Source organism: Tarenaya hassleriana, unplaced genomic scaffold (genome assembly GCF_000463585.1).
Source record: "Tarenaya hassleriana unplaced genomic scaffold, ASM46358v1 Cleome6, whole genome shotgun sequence".
Classification (NCBI taxonomy): domain Eukaryota; kingdom Viridiplantae; phylum Streptophyta; class Magnoliopsida; order Brassicales; family Cleomaceae; genus Tarenaya; species Tarenaya hassleriana.
In genome coordinates this window covers 2,390,687-2,405,286 of record NW_010968505.1, presented here as the reverse complement: position 1 = coordinate 2,405,286, position 14,600 = coordinate 2,390,687, and the positions used below count along the sequence as shown (strand labels likewise).

Sequence of the window (14,600 nt, the reverse complement as noted above, 5' to 3'; positions counted from 1 at the left end):
CACAGAAATCACTCGGCCGAGTAAGGTGTCGCTTGAGCCCAAGCAGTTTCACAACTCGATCGAGTAAAGGTTGATTCTGACCGAGTTGACCATCTGAACATGGATTTGCGACCACGCAGTCCAAAAGAGGCAGAAACAAAGTTGAAGAACAAAGTTTGTTCTTATATATTCATTAGTCATTTCATATATCATGCTTCAACACATTGCATTTATCTATGATTCAGTAACAAATCTGTGGCGCGACCATGTTCTTCTAGGTACGGTAATAAATCTTCTTCTCTGGTTCAATACGGCGAACAAGGACGACCAAAGGGGTACCTGGATGGAGATTTGAAGCTGTTTCATCAGTTCACAACAGCTTACTGTTCGAGTAGAAGGTCCGTCCAACCGTGGATGAAACACCATGAAAGTCCAAAAATGCCAATAACCTGTGAAATTGGTATGCCATCAAGTTCAGAGACAAAACACAAGTAAACCGCTTATTGAGGATCCATTGCACAACTTGTACAGGTGAGGAGTGCATATTCATATTCTGGAGTAGAATGAATCGTACTGTAAGTTACAGATGGAGTTGCAGAGAGTAGGGAAACAGCAAAACTCACACATAATAGGAGCATCCACCAGTTTATAGTTTTCACATCTTTATCCTGTCAATGAACCAAAACCAATGGTTGGTATTCAGTTTGAAAAGGCCCCAAAGAAAGCAGACAATAAAAGAAGCTTACCACGACACCGTGCGTGTCCCTCACCCTTTGATCCTTGAATTGGTCGATCCTGTCCGACGCGTGCAGGGAAGTCAAAAACTTCTCCATGTACTCAGCACGTGAGAAATGTTCTCTGTCTTTGGAAGGAAAAAAAATGCAATGGTCAGAAGAGGAAGAAACTGTCTGCGCAAAGACAAACAAATCCCAAGAAACCCGACTACTGGAAAGAGAAGTGGTAAACCTGAAACGGCGGGTCCGATTGAGCGGGCAAATATTTTTTCACCCACAAAATAGTGCATATGCGCAAGATAAATACTCCCATTCTGCAGGCAATGTTTCACAGAAACATGACTAAGCATCAAAGCTTTTGTCTATCTAATATCAAATGGAAGACACTACTGTTCCCTGTTTCCTCTAGCGTACAGAATTTTCCTCAGTCACAAACTCGAAAAAGAAAGACTAAGAAGTGAGATTATGAACCTCCTTTTGCGGGCAAACCATTTAAAATGCCAGCGACACGAAATTTCTTGTATGATTGTGTTAGCATTACAACTATGAATCTTGTACTTAAGCAAATCATTCATGCTAATGTTATAATTTCAAAGTTTCTCTAAATTTGACAGTAATAAGCAACTGAAACTCAGATCATTAAGGATTTCAACTAGATAACCAACTTTTTGTAGCAAGAAGTGGTAATGCGGCTCAATGTGAAGTTACCAACCAATTCTTAAAAAGAAGAAAAAAACTAAGGATGCAAGAAAATAAGTTGTCAAACCAATTAAATTTGGAACTACTACAGCACCAACATCAAATAAGTTATTCTAGATATATAGGGCATGAATTGTATATACCTGAGAGAGATATACAGTACCTTTTGATCGTGAACAAATTCATATGAAGAATAAAGGTAGCGCTTGAGAATGCTCAGCAGTAAAGTATCATAACCTCTGGAGTCCTGACACCAAAAGGATGGCATCCAATATGAATAAAGAATGAAATATAGGAACACGAGGAGAACAAGCATCGTTTCTCTCCAGTTTTGTCATGACGCAGCTTCCATACTGAACAGATAAATGTAGGAGCGGTAGTGGTCGTAATGTAATCATACGAGAAATTCCAAAAGAATAGGAACTTAAAACCTCTGGCATGGTTTCAGCAAGCAGACGCTAAAGAGTAATGAAGATTGATGCTAACCTCGCGTCCCTTGCTATTGTCATCTCTGTCCAAGGTTTCCTTTTCTGATGGAATCTAGTATGTGATAAAAGACACGATCAGGAGCCTTCCATAAGAAAAATATACGCGCTAGGCCAGACATAACGATCTGCCTAGACTTAGAAGTTAGAACAATTAACAAACTGGCTCTAAAAGAGAATTTTGCCTTGGTGAGCAATTTAGCCATGACAAGGACAAGGTTATGAGTTGTTTCAGTAGAAGAACTGGCTAAAGATCTATAATCTACCAAATAAATCATAAACTGAAAATATAGAACCTATCAAAAGAAAACATTAGGTGGACAACGAACCATGTCACGGAAATAGAGAGGGAGCATTCCGCACTTTGTCACGCTGCAGCACTTTAATGGATTGTCATCCCCATCAACCGCAAAGAACTCAAATGAAACTTCACGAAGATTGTTAGAATATCTTAGCATTCCTCTAGATGCTTCAAAGATTAGAGAAAAGTCACAACCCAAGAACAGATGATCCCCTTCTACCCGTATGGGTTTACTCTGTTGACCACCCCAGCCCCTCAAGTAGAAAACTCCATCATATGAACCAAGTTCTTCAGTCTGGAGATGATATTTGCATTTGACACTGAAACCATTGTCTTCATTGTAATTTCCAAATTCAATGGCAACACAAACAGCAAACCCCACAAACTGACTATGAACATCTGACGGTTTACTAGGTTCAAAAGTCATGGTAATATGGGAACCGACATTTTGAAACTTCAACCATTCTGGGAGATTGGATCCTGGAAAACAGAAGTTGGTTGAAGGCTTATCAAGGTAAGACAGAAAGAGAGCTGCAAGCCACGTAACAAACCGTAATTGTCCTTGAAAGTCAAGCTCACACCGACTAAGAATGGTAAATACAACTTGGATCAGTATCGTTAAACGACTTTCCACTGCCAAAGGATCTTCATTAAAGAGAACTTGGTAAAGTCCTCCCAATGCTTCGCCAAAGTCTTTGCATTCGTGCCTTGTAGATAAAATGCATCTTATTTTTTCATCAGGCATCCATGCATAGTCTGATGTACAGCCTAATAGATTCAACGTCAACCCCACATATGACGTCAAAGTATGGATTCTTCGTTCCGCATATTGCAAGATCATATGTTTTGCATCTTGATTGAGTTTATAGCAGTTTGTGAAAACAAAGGTCTCCAGATGGTACGAATAGTAAACCTTCCGATTCTCAGTACCATTATTTCTCAATATTACCTCGAGTGATGAGCAGTTATGTGCAACTAATTTACTTACTGAACTTGGAAGCTCTGGTAAGGAGTGAAGCCTGTCACAATAGCTTATATCAAGATTTTGTAGAACAGTGAGCCGAATAATGCTGGGAGGCACTTTCTCAAAATCGTTTTTGCTGATATCAACTTCCACCAAGGATGTCAAAAGAGTCAAGATGTCTGGAAACTCTAACAAACCACACTCACTTAGATCCAGAGTTTCTAATGAGAATAAGTTCTCGGATAGAAAGCCAATAACTTGACTGTTGCATCTATTTGCTCTCAACTTCCTCAATGGCATAATACCTGAGCACTTCGGCAAGTTCTCAAGCCCTAAGCATCCAGAGAGATTAAGATCTTTAAGGAACTTCAACTTGCAAACTTCATCTGGAAGACTGACCAGATTTTTACAGTTCCCAAGGTCCAAGGAAGAAAGCACACTTAAATGCTCAACTGATGAAGGTAGCTCCTTGATGGCTGCTCCATTCAAATTGAGACAACTTAAAGCATCCATTGTTCCAAGGATTTCTGGGAAGCTATGAAAGCTTGAACATCCAGAGAGATTAAGCTCTTGGAGAGACTTCAAATTGCATATACTGCTCGGAAGACTCTCGAGTCGTTTGCAATTCTGCAGATCCAAAAGAATTAGTTTTCCGAGAAAGATTACTGATGAAGGAATCTCATCTATCTCGGTCTCGTTTAAGAGCAACTTCTGCAAATTCCTTGAGATCTCTGGAAATTTTGTGACTTTTGAGCAGCCAGAGAGACTGAGGTATTCTAGAGATGCTAACTCATAATCGGTGGTTGAAGCATTCTTGAGCATTTTGCAGTTTCTCATGTCTAATCTAACAAGTTGGTGGAAGTTTCTAATTGTCGGAGGAAGCTCCTCTATGGCAGTTTCTTCCAAGAGCAGTTCCTTAATGTCCCACGAAATTTCGGGAAATTCTTTCAGATTTGAGCATCCTGAAAGATCCAAAAGCTCAAGATGTTTTAGCTTACAACTGATACTAACCAGGCCCACAAGTTTTCTGCAGCCCCTCAGAGTTACATGCTCAAGCTTTGGTGCTCCTGATAAGTCAGGCATGTGCTTCAGATTCATGGAATAGCAAAGATCAATCCACCTTAGGTTATTGAGATCCTGTAATCCGAAGAAAGAACACATGGTTAAGCTTATTTACGCAAGCATGTCAAACATGTCCTATCGATATGGCGATACACAAAAGCTGGTATATAATTTTCAGCGTGTCAAGTATGTACCTTGGATCCATCCCACAGTCGCTCAAGAGAACTGTATCTCATAGAGAGTTTGACAAGGAACTCGGGACAAAAGTCTGGTGGAAATGAATTTAGAGGATAGCTGTGCCAGTGGAGATATCTAAGCTTGTTCGGTAGAAATTTAAGGCCTTCAGGAAAATGCACTTTACATTTCTCATCAGAGCCTTCTGTAGTGTAAAATTTGAGAAATCGGAGATTATACAACTTTTCAAATGCTCGGGCGCTTAACTGCATCTCTTTCACCTCAGACAAGTTCAAGGATATGCATTCGACAGCATCAGCTGGCTGACATAAGAAAGGACACATACATGAACATATAATGTATTACAATTAACATTTGTGATTCCTTTCGGTTGAAGGATCCTAGCTCCTCAACATAAGATAAGCATGTGAAGTACATGACTGGTGACTTTGTTGCTAATCATAAAAGTGTCAGGTGTAATTGAAATACACATGTACATTTCAAAACCATTGGCGTTTCTTTCTTATGTGCAATTGAAAGTTCTTGCATCAAGGGTTTACCTCATTTGTTGTTAGTACTTCATAGATATCATCATGATCCCACAATCTGCTGCGTCTTCCAGGCACTCGAGGGGCCTTTTTACGAACAATTTCTTTACCCGTTTCTTGGATCAAATTATGCATCTGCAGCCTATTTTTGGATATAGTTAGTAGCGACTTATCTATGAGTGCTCTTATTCCAATAATTGCATCAAAACCACAACCATCAAGCATACGTGTGACAAAACTTGTATCTTCACCGTTGAAGAAACAAGCTATATCAAGGAAAATATCCATCTCTTCCGTTGGCAGATCTTCACAACTTATTTCCAATATTTGCTGAATTTCTGCGTCAGGAAAATTCTGCAGTCTACCCCATGCACTTTCCCATTCCTCCAGAGTTTTCTGATACAGAAAAGAACCCAAGACTTTAAGGGCTAATGGGTTTTTGTTTGCATATTGTAAAACCCTCTTAGCAATTCGCAGATGATCTTCAGAGGGAAGATTTTCCTTCAAGGCACATCGAAAGAAAAGCTCAAGAGCATCCTTGTCAGCTAATCCTTTTACCTCATAAATCGCATCAAACCCATGCTTAAGCACATCCTTGTCCCGAGATGTAACTATAAGTCTACTTCCAGGACGAAAATAACGAATGTCCTTGACCAAAAACTCAAGTTGTCTCAAGCTACTCACATCGTCAAGCACTATAAGGGCTCTTGTACTTCGGAGTCGGTCTCTGAGAAACCTTTGGCCTATGTCAGGAGTCTGTATATTTATATCTTTCCTATCAAGAATCTGTTGAAGTATTTCGTTTCTCAACGTAAAGAGCTGTCGTTGTTTTGATTGTTCTCTAACATCCGCTAAGAAGCAGCATCCTTCGAATCGACCACAGATGTGATTAAAGATAGCTCCAGCAATCGTTGTCTTTCCAATACCAGCCATTCCCCATATTCCCACACACCGAAAATTGTCTTTCTCAGTACCGAGAAGCTTTTCCACTGCTTTTATATTGGATTCTGCACCAACCAAGTCATCTTGACTACTCACCCATAAATCACCAAGGCTCTTCAAGATGCAAGCCACGATTTCCTCAGTGAGTTTGGATTCAGGCCTGCCAGTAAATTGCAGTTTAAACAAATCGTAATTTTAACAGTCTTCTGCTCTGGTTTCAGATGCTTATAATTTCAAAAGTGGCTCTCTCAAGAAAATTCCAAGCAATTCAAACAAACAGAACATTCTTCAACCCAGACGATGATTTGGATCAATGATGAAATTTCTTTATGCGCATCGATTCTTCATGATTACCGAACAATCAAGCGTTTTAGGTTTCGGAAGAACAAGTCATACCTTATGACGTCGGAATCGAATCCAGATAAATTCGCCGCCTCCGTCAAAGCAGCTCTCCACTGCTTCACCTTCGCCGCCGCCGCCGCCGACTTCCTTCCGTAATATATCTCGTGTGCGGCGAACGCCATCGCGTAGCTCGCTGTCTGTCGCCGTACGATTGTGGGTGTAATGTCGAAGAAGACAGGTAACACGATCAGCCCATTTTTCTTCTTGCACTCGAGAATCTTCAGAAGCTCATCTAAACACCATCTTGAGGACGCAAAACACCGAGAGAAAATCACGACGGCGATCCTCGATTCCTCGATCGCTTCAAAGAGCGCCGGAGGGATATCTTTTCCTTGTCGGAGCTTCTCGCTATCCAGATATGTCTCGATCTTCTCGCGACAAAGAGCCGTAAATAGGTGGCTCGTGAAGCTGTTGCGCACGTCCTCGCCTCGGAAGCTGATGAACACATCGTACTTCTTCACCTTCGAAGAAGAAGACGAAGGAGGAGGAGAGTTCATGGGAGACGGCGATGAAGATACTATAAAGCGTTTCGAGCCCTTAAAAACTGCGAATGGTGATTTTCTCGGGAAACGAATCGAAATTGGTGAAGGTGAACAGGTTCGTGAGAAGAGCTTTGCCGGAGCTAGAAATGAAGACTGAGGAAGACGATGAAGCTTCACGCATGGCGGTCGTGTGAGAGCAAAAGGCCACTCTGCTCTGACCATAGAGCTATCTTTCGCTACTTTCATGGAAGCGGAGAAGGCGGAGATGTTTCTGACTTGCCAGTCCCCAAAGCACTTCAATCAATGGCCCGAGAGGAGTGGTTAGCAAGCTTTTTTGGTAAACATAATTTATACCGAAAAGGCGGCAATAATAATAATAATAATAATAATAATCTTATATATAATGAATTATATATACACTCATACGGTGAATTGTTGCAACATTTTGAAATGATATTAATAATAATACACTCATACGGTGCATCATTTTGGTAGTTGACGTGATATTAACCATGTGACAAAAAATTAATATATTCTTTAGAAACTTTTATTAATTTATATTCCTCGATGTATAAATTAAGAAATTAAAAAAAAATAATGTAGATTAAAATTAATGTAGTAAATTAATATAGAAGTGAAATTAACTCATAAAATTAATATATATTTTGAAACTTCTATTAGTTTATATGGAAAACGTATAAATTAACTATGGGAAAAATTAATGTAGATTAAAATTAATGTTAAATTAATATAGAAGAAATTATTCATATTCTTTGACACGTGTCAAACATTTGTAATACCACTAAATTTAAAGAAGTAAAGATGAAAGGAACATGAACATAAATATCAAATATATTAAAGTTGGTGTCTTTTTATAATTAATAATTAATGAATATAAAATTAATTGAGAAATTTTGATAACTCCGTCCTCGAGGGAGGAACTGTACTTTTACATATGAGAAGATTTATAAATCCTAATAGAAAGTAGAAACATACTGAACCAAACCACATCTATATGAACGACCTTTTGTTTAAACTGATTGGATGCCCATTTTTCGTCAAACATGAAAGAAATATTAACTTAACCAAAGAAATTCAATGAAAATAAAACTAATTTTTAAATAAAATAAAAGAATTATATTGAATTTGAACAGGACAGAAAGTTAAAAAAATCCCATATAAATTTTTTTTTTGAAGGAAGGGCTTGAATTCAGGAGTTATCACGAGAAAAATAGAGAGCGAGATGCATGATTATACTAGAACCGGTTGTTGTATTCATCGTTTGATTGCTTCAGTCACAAGAAACTTGTATTCTCGATTGTCAAACGATCAGGATTCCTCGTCCACTGGGTACCCGAGGAGAGAGCGATGAACGACGAGAAAAGAGATGAGCCCGCGAGGAAAATAGGCGAGCCGCGAGAAGAGAGACGAAGGCGGAGGAGAGATTTCGGATACCTGACCAGCCAAAACCGAAATCCGAATACAAACCCAAAGATGGGGTTCTCGTCTACGATAAACCCGTCAATGGACAAGAAACCTCACTGATGAATCGAGCTATTAACCAAAAGAAAGCACAAATGGGGATGGTATTGGATTGGTCACTCTTCTATCGACAAACAAAGCTACAACAATACACCAACCTCTTTGTTGGCTCAGCCACTACTTGGAACCAGTTCTTGTCTGAACCACGCATTCGTCTTCCCATTGATAGTAAACAAAATAGGCCTAAGAGAATACAAAAATTGCTACATGAATGCTCTCTTTTTTTTTCGCTCTCTTCTTTTTATTTCCTGGTTTTTTTCCACGCGAGGAGAGATCAAACCAAGCCTACGAGGTGATGGAATTCAAGCCAGGATGAATATATGCTGGTGTGTGCTCGGAGATGGTGGTGGAGAGAAACTAGGTGGAAGGTGCCGAAGGGATTACGGAATTGGGATCGTTGGATGGTGTCCAAGCGTATATGAGCATTCCTAGTACAAGTATGAAGGTTCCGGCTACAAATCCCGTCGGAAGTGATGACGCAACACCAAGGTATGGTAGGGGAAGTGTAAACATGTACACAGCTATCGGCACTGCAATTTGTTTTTGGTACACAGCAAAAAAATGGCAAACAAGACATTGGGGTTAGTACCATATTCTATCATTCATACAATGTTCGAGCTCTATCACTTAAGGAAGATACGAAATTTTGGATCAGAAACATTTAGATAGACAAGATCAACAAATAAAAATTTGGGAAAAGGGTGCTGACCAAGAGGCATATGGAAATGTATATATTTATTACCTATAGAGGTCGAATCTTTAAAGGATGCAAAATTTAACTAGAATCTAAACCTCTGCATTTTCAATCATCTTCAAAGATATTGGTAGAGGGAAAAGTGATTCATAAAATGATCAGAGAACAGGGGTCTTTGTTTTTCTCCATTAAGGCATGTGATAAGTCTGAAGAGAAGGAATGTGTACCTGAAACAGTGGATGCCAGACAAGACACAACAGCGGATGAGATCTTGATGAGGCGTAGGAGGGCGATGTTATATGCTATGTTGACAATGACAAACAACACTGGAAGAAGCGGTGCCCCTTCACATCCTGCATCAAAACCGATTTCGGGAGCAAGCATGTGAAACAATACACGCGGATGGACAAGTGTGTAAAGGAATGGAAATTCTAACGTGCACTTACCCATTGTCATAGTACCAATGTTCATAAAGCAAGCAGCACCATCTCTGAGATAGCTGAAAAGTTGGTTAAACGGAATGCCCCATAGTTTTGAGAGAAAGGGAAGAAGCAAGGCGATGCAGATGGCCTGGCATAACCAAACAGAAGAGCTCAGGAGCTGGAAAATAAAAGTTCACTGAAGAAAAGAACCGTAGTTTGAAGGTATAAGTTGCCAAGAACAGAAAAGATTGGGCACTAAGAACAGGGGGCTTGATAAAGAATACCTACTTGGAAAGCTGAACCATACGAGTTCACGATAAACAGATCAAGCGAAGCACCCTGTAATAACAAGAGCATATGTGTTTCAGTATTCCAAACTGCAGATTTCGTTAAAGCATTTTGAGTTTTTTTAACTATTGAGTTTTAGTTTCACAACACCATTATGTACCTTTAACCGCTTTGCGTAATCTATGAAGATGACTTCCTACAACAAAAAAAAAAAAAGACATTTACCGTTAAAAGAGCAGCAATAGAGGAAAATCTTGTATTCTGGTTCTATAACTGGAAATTTGTTTAACAAACCTTCAATACTGTATCTGCTCCTTGAAGAAGAAAAGAAAGAACCATCAGAAGACTCCAAAATATCCCTGCTTCCTTTAACGAATGAGCTGCACCAGATCCACTGCAGATGCATGAAAATTGTAAGAAACATTCAATTCCGGAATCCCAAAGATCGGGGTGAAACAACCTGGCCCCATGCTTGTGTGGATGCCAAATATTGGCTGATAGAGGAAAGAACAATGTGTTTTTCTATTCTGATCCAGGTTCAATTAATAAAAAGATAAAGTGCAACTGACAAATTGAATATTTCTCCAACTAACCGACTGATTGGACTGACTAACCTTGCTACACTTACGATAACACCAAGAGCAACAAGAGCACATCCAAATAGTTGATTTATGCTATATCTCCTCCCAAGAAAAATAACAGAGAAGAGTATTTGCCAGACAAGAAATGTCTGCAAGGAAACAAACAGAAAACATATTATGTTTAACCTTAATTTTGCTGTTACCACCTTGCAAGAATATTAAGAAAACACAACTTAAAGAAAATCTGACAGACCGAAGAAAATTTCAGGCAAATTAATTTTGTACTTTGATCTCATATAAGCAATAAAAGGAGCCCTCCATGCTTTTGTTTCTCACTACATTATCCTTAAGTAAAAATATAATATGGCATATTAATGACTAAAAACTTAATCAGAGCTTCTTACCTGAGATAAAACTGTAGTGGATGGCCCCGAAAGATTTGCTGAGTCAAGAAAGGAAAAACAATAAGATGAATAAACTGAGTCTCATGCAATGCTTACATTTCAAATTTCATAGTATTCGATCTTAGTGATAAGCTCATCAAACAAATCAAGAATATAACTTACTGAAGACAATATTCAGATGGAAAAAAAAAGGGGAAAAAAGAAAAAAGTATGGTTAACAGAAAATATGTGCCGATGTTACCTGCAGCAGCCATTCCAGCAGCTGCAGCTAGAGCCTCCAAGACGCCAACAACTAAAAATGGCATTTTTGGCACGGAGAGCATCTCATCTGTAACGGTTCCAGAACGGTGTCGAAGGTACAAGATAGCAAAATATACAGCAACATACCTGTACGAAGGAAAAAAGTAGAAAACAAAAAATTAGAACTCTATGCAAATTCTAAACAAACATCCAGTATTACAATGGCATCAAGTAGTCATATAATATAAGAAAGTAGCAGTCATTATTTTCACAGTTGAAGAATTGTAGTACACAATTAGAAATAAAAATATAACAGGGGAATGTTTATACATTCGACTATAAAGGACCAATCCCGTTTGTATACCCAGGGGTGCTAGGAAGGGAATATACTATGCAGCCTTACCCCTACATTTATGTAGAGAGGTTGATTCGAACCCGCGACCTCATACCCCACGGTAAATGCGTTTACCGGTGAGCCAGGTCGGCCCTTCACATTCGACTATGAGAAGAAGAAAAGATAAACCATAGAAGGTCCAAACAATATATAGAGAAATGCATATACATTGAACCTATTAAGCAAAAGACCCCGGTAACTAGTGATGTGAAATTCAGCCCTCAAAAAGACAAGTTGTTATGAGGCCAAACAATCTGCAGAAAACAGAAATTTCATGATAAACTTATGCCTCACGTGACTTTTGATTACTTGATGGTCCAAAATGCAAATACCAGAATCCTATTCCAACTCAAGCAAGTACAAGGAAAACATGTCTATGTTTTACAACATTGCGATCCCTCGTATCTTTAACCTAGGTTCCCCCCAGTGAAAAGCCAATGGACTTCTTCCATTCGTAGACCATTTATATGCCGTTAAACACAAGTTCATATACTAACAAAGTCCAAAACCATACAAGTTATCTACTTTCAGTTTTAGGCGTCTTCTTCAATGCTCAGCACACCCAGAGAAACGAGTGCAGATAATAGAAAGAGGCAGGCCCATCGTGGAAGTCCAAAACTGTGACCCATTGGGCCCATGGGAAATGTCAAGTACCTCTAAGATTGTGCTTTAGCACTTTTGTGGCTAACTTTGAGCGAAGGTATTAATGGACTTTAATCAATATGGGCCCACCAATTTACAAAGTGCTTTCCACTTAGCCTATTCAGGGATTTTAATTTAGACCCTAAATAATATTTTTTTTTTCCCTCCTTTACGCAGAATCAAATGGTCCTTTTTAAATGATCAAAATTCTAATCACTTTCACAATATTCCAAAAGCTACGTCTAAAACTCAATCAATGGAAGAAAGGAAAAAGGCGTATAAAAGAGATGCATTTGTTACTTAAAAAGAGCACACGTATAATTAAAAAGAAGACAATCAAATGGAATTAAAACGGATCAAAATTTGAAACTAAACCCTAGAATTGGCAATTCACCTAATTCTTTACATGTTATATTACACAATTGATTTCCATGTTCAAATCGTCGATATGAACATTAATAATGAAAAATATCAGATGAAAAAAAATTATTACATACAACATAAAAAATGTATGTGAAACTAAAAATCAAAAGAATACCTTTCTGATCTATATTTAATATAAATTGCGCGTTCTTGCATACTACCCTTTAAATACAATCACATATACGTGAATTATGTGAAAATAAGAATTGATTCATGGCCTAAGGAAACGTGCTGGGCGATTATGCAAGAAGAAGGTCGCGAACTTAAATTAAATGTCTATAGAAAGCATTTTAAATTCGAAAATTTGTCAATAAATATAAGTTTCTTACAATATATATTATATGGAGACTGAAAAATGCCATGGAAATTATAGGTGAGCACGTGAGAAAAATGGTTGGTGAAGAAGCTAACCAAAAAAAAAGGCCACACATCAAGTATGACCGAAATCTTTATTTCGGCCAATTGTATCGTAGACCCATATATTTAAAAAGACTCGGAATTTAGACTCGGAATTTCAAAACGGTCAAGATAGACCCCTACGCTTTCCATAAATTTAACTATGGAGAAATTTGAAATCACAAAATATTTTTGACACGCGATTTGAAAAGAGGGGGTTAAAATAACCAGCCAAAACCCACAAATATAAAAGCCCGTGTATGTTTGGTACATAACAATCTTATACATAATCAATATATTGCTCAAACTAAATTTGAAATCATAATACCGTACGAAAATGATACCCACTACGATCTTTTTAAATTGATGCATTATTTTTTTTATTAAAAATGATTATTGTATTCCTCGAACGAAATAGTTTGTTAGACGAATAGCTTTCGATAGTTTTTTTTTTTTCAAATTAACGGTTAAAACCACAATGACAAAATTAACTGCTAAAAAAACACAGACCTAATTCTAGGAATTGCACGAGAAACAAGGAGATCGGAGAGAGAGGGGGAGAGTTACCCGAAGGTGGAGAACTGCGCGAGGAAGAAGGGGTAGTGCTTGAGAGGAACAAGCGCGAGCTTATACATCACGCGGTTCCCAACGCCCAGGGCGGCCGTGGCCGCAGCCGCAATCGCCACCTCCACGACCCGGTCGAAATTCGTGTCGACCACATGGCCGCCGCTCCCGCTGATTTCCTTATCGCCGATCGCGTAACCGCACGCGCCTCGCCTCTTGATTTCTGCCGCCTCTCCGATCCCGCCTTCGGATCTGTTGTTCCAGGGTCTCGCCGGCAGCATCGCCTCGACCATCCATAGCTTCGACCTCCGAGAAGAACGCAGAGAGATCGGAGGAAGACGATCGATGTGGTTTCGACGGATTAGGGAAACGGATTGAGCTGGCTTCGCATTTCGCAATTGGAGCGGACTGGTCGACGCCGTCAAACCGGCGGTTAAGTGGCGGGAAATCGTCGCCATGGAAGATCAGGTGGGATCGCAATCAAAAGTCCTACTTGTTTAGAGAGAGAAACAGAGACGGAGGGAGACGAAGTGGCGTGGCCTGTATATATATATATATATATATATGTGTGTGTGTAGCAGACGATCTGTCGTGCTATTTTGTTTGTTGCTTTTAGTTGTGGTAGTCTTTTTTTTTTTAATTTCCAGATCAAAAGATGATATAATTACCATTTTCGCATATCAAATTGGCATACAAAATTTTAGGGAATGAATGTTAAGAGGGAATATACTTTTGTTTTTGGGAATGTTTAAAAACATGAATGAATTAGGATTCCCGGACCCTATAAATTTAAAATTAGATCCAGGTGAGAGTTATATGAGCCAGCCAATTCAAAGAATCTTTAAAAAAAAAAAAGGTTACCAGATGGAAAATATAGTGTGATAGAAGAAAACCCTAATCCCATACGAAATTACACGTATATAAATCTATATACTGAGATTTGCAATGTAAATTATATAATAGAAAATCAAGTCATATTTGCTGCTATTATTAGTGAATATATAAAATTCTATGTTGCAAGAGACGTTAACTACTGAAAAGCCGCCAAAAAAGAAAAGCCCCAGAAAGTGCAATTTATTTTATTATATGTTGCTTTGGCAAAGTTCGAATTGAAGTTCTCTAGTGTGTTTATTTTCGAATTGTCTTTTTTTATTCAAATACTTTTATTTTTTTTTTAAATAATATCAATTGAAATCAATTCATCTAGGTTTATATCAAATTGAAATTATTCTCAAATG

The 14,600-nt window shown here is 38.5% G+C and overlaps 2 protein-coding genes across 4 annotated transcripts; both read right to left on the bottom strand.

Annotated features, from left to right (window-relative positions):
- Positions 1-141: 141 nt before the first annotated feature.
- On the bottom strand, positions 142-7,072 carry LOC104799134 (TMV resistance protein N-like). Its single transcript, XM_010521510.1, has 10 exons — positions 6,285-7,072; positions 4,959-6,048; positions 4,419-4,721; positions 2,227-4,299; positions 1,899-1,952; positions 1,576-1,659; positions 946-1,027; positions 726-841; positions 603-647; positions 142-428 (listed from the first exon to the last, which is right to left on the bottom strand). Exons 1-10 carry the CDS (start codon positions 7,016-7,018, stop codon positions 360-362), a joined length of 4,650 nt encoding a protein of 1,549 aa, XP_010519812.1. The 5' UTR covers positions 7,019-7,072; the 3' UTR covers positions 142-359.
- A 1,227-nt stretch (positions 7,073-8,299) lies between these two features.
- On the bottom strand, positions 8,300-14,147 carry LOC104799130 (protein CLT1, chloroplastic). Of its 3 annotated transcripts, XM_010521506.2 has the most exons (10): positions 13,366-14,132; positions 10,945-11,090; positions 10,704-10,741; positions 10,333-10,448; positions 10,013-10,112; positions 9,879-9,914; positions 9,719-9,769; positions 9,455-9,578; positions 9,236-9,361; positions 8,300-8,844 (listed from the first exon to the last, which is right to left on the bottom strand). In XM_010521506.2, the coding sequence occupies exons 1-10, from the start codon at positions 13,818-13,820 to the stop codon at positions 8,672-8,674; spliced, it is 1,365 nt and encodes a 454-aa protein (XP_010519808.1). In that variant the 5' UTR covers positions 13,821-14,132; the 3' UTR covers positions 8,300-8,671. The 3 variants fall into 3 exon arrangements, 1 of the variants encoding a protein (XP_010519808.1); XR_002023641.1 differs by lacking the exon at positions 8,300-8,844 and having other exon boundaries at positions 9,269-9,361; positions 9,455-9,626; positions 9,715-9,769; positions 13,366-14,147; XR_002023642.1 differs by lacking the exon at positions 8,300-8,844 and having other exon boundaries at positions 9,269-9,361; positions 9,715-9,769; positions 13,366-14,143.
- Between the last annotated feature and the right edge of the window lie 453 nt (positions 14,148-14,600).

Excerpts from the sequence above, each read along its gene's own strand:
- LOC104799134 (XM_010521510.1), bottom strand. The coding sequence starts at position 7,018 with ATGAAAGTAGCGAAAGATAGCTCTATGGTCAGAGCAGAGTGGCCTTTT. Across the intron at positions 4,722-4,958 it reads AAGTACTAACAACAAATGAG|CCAGCTGATGCTGTCGAATG; the intron begins GTAAACCCTTGA and ends TTCTTATGTCAG. Across the intron at positions 1,953-2,226 it reads CTCTCTATTTCCGTGACATG|ATTCCATCAGAAAAGGAAAC; the intron begins GTTCGTTGTCCA and ends ATCACATACTAG.
- LOC104799130 (XM_010521506.2), bottom strand. The coding sequence starts at position 13,820 with ATGGCGACGATTTCCCGCCACTTAACCGCCGGTTTGACGGCGTCGACC. Across the intron at positions 10,449-10,703 it reads CCACTACAGTTTTATCTCAG|ACATTTCTTGTCTGGCAAAT; the intron begins GTAAGAAGCTCT and ends GTTTCCTTGCAG. Across the intron at positions 9,915-10,012 it reads GAGCAGATACAGTATTGAAG|GAAGTCATCTTCATAGATTA; the intron begins GTTTGTTAAACA and ends TTTTTGTTGTAG.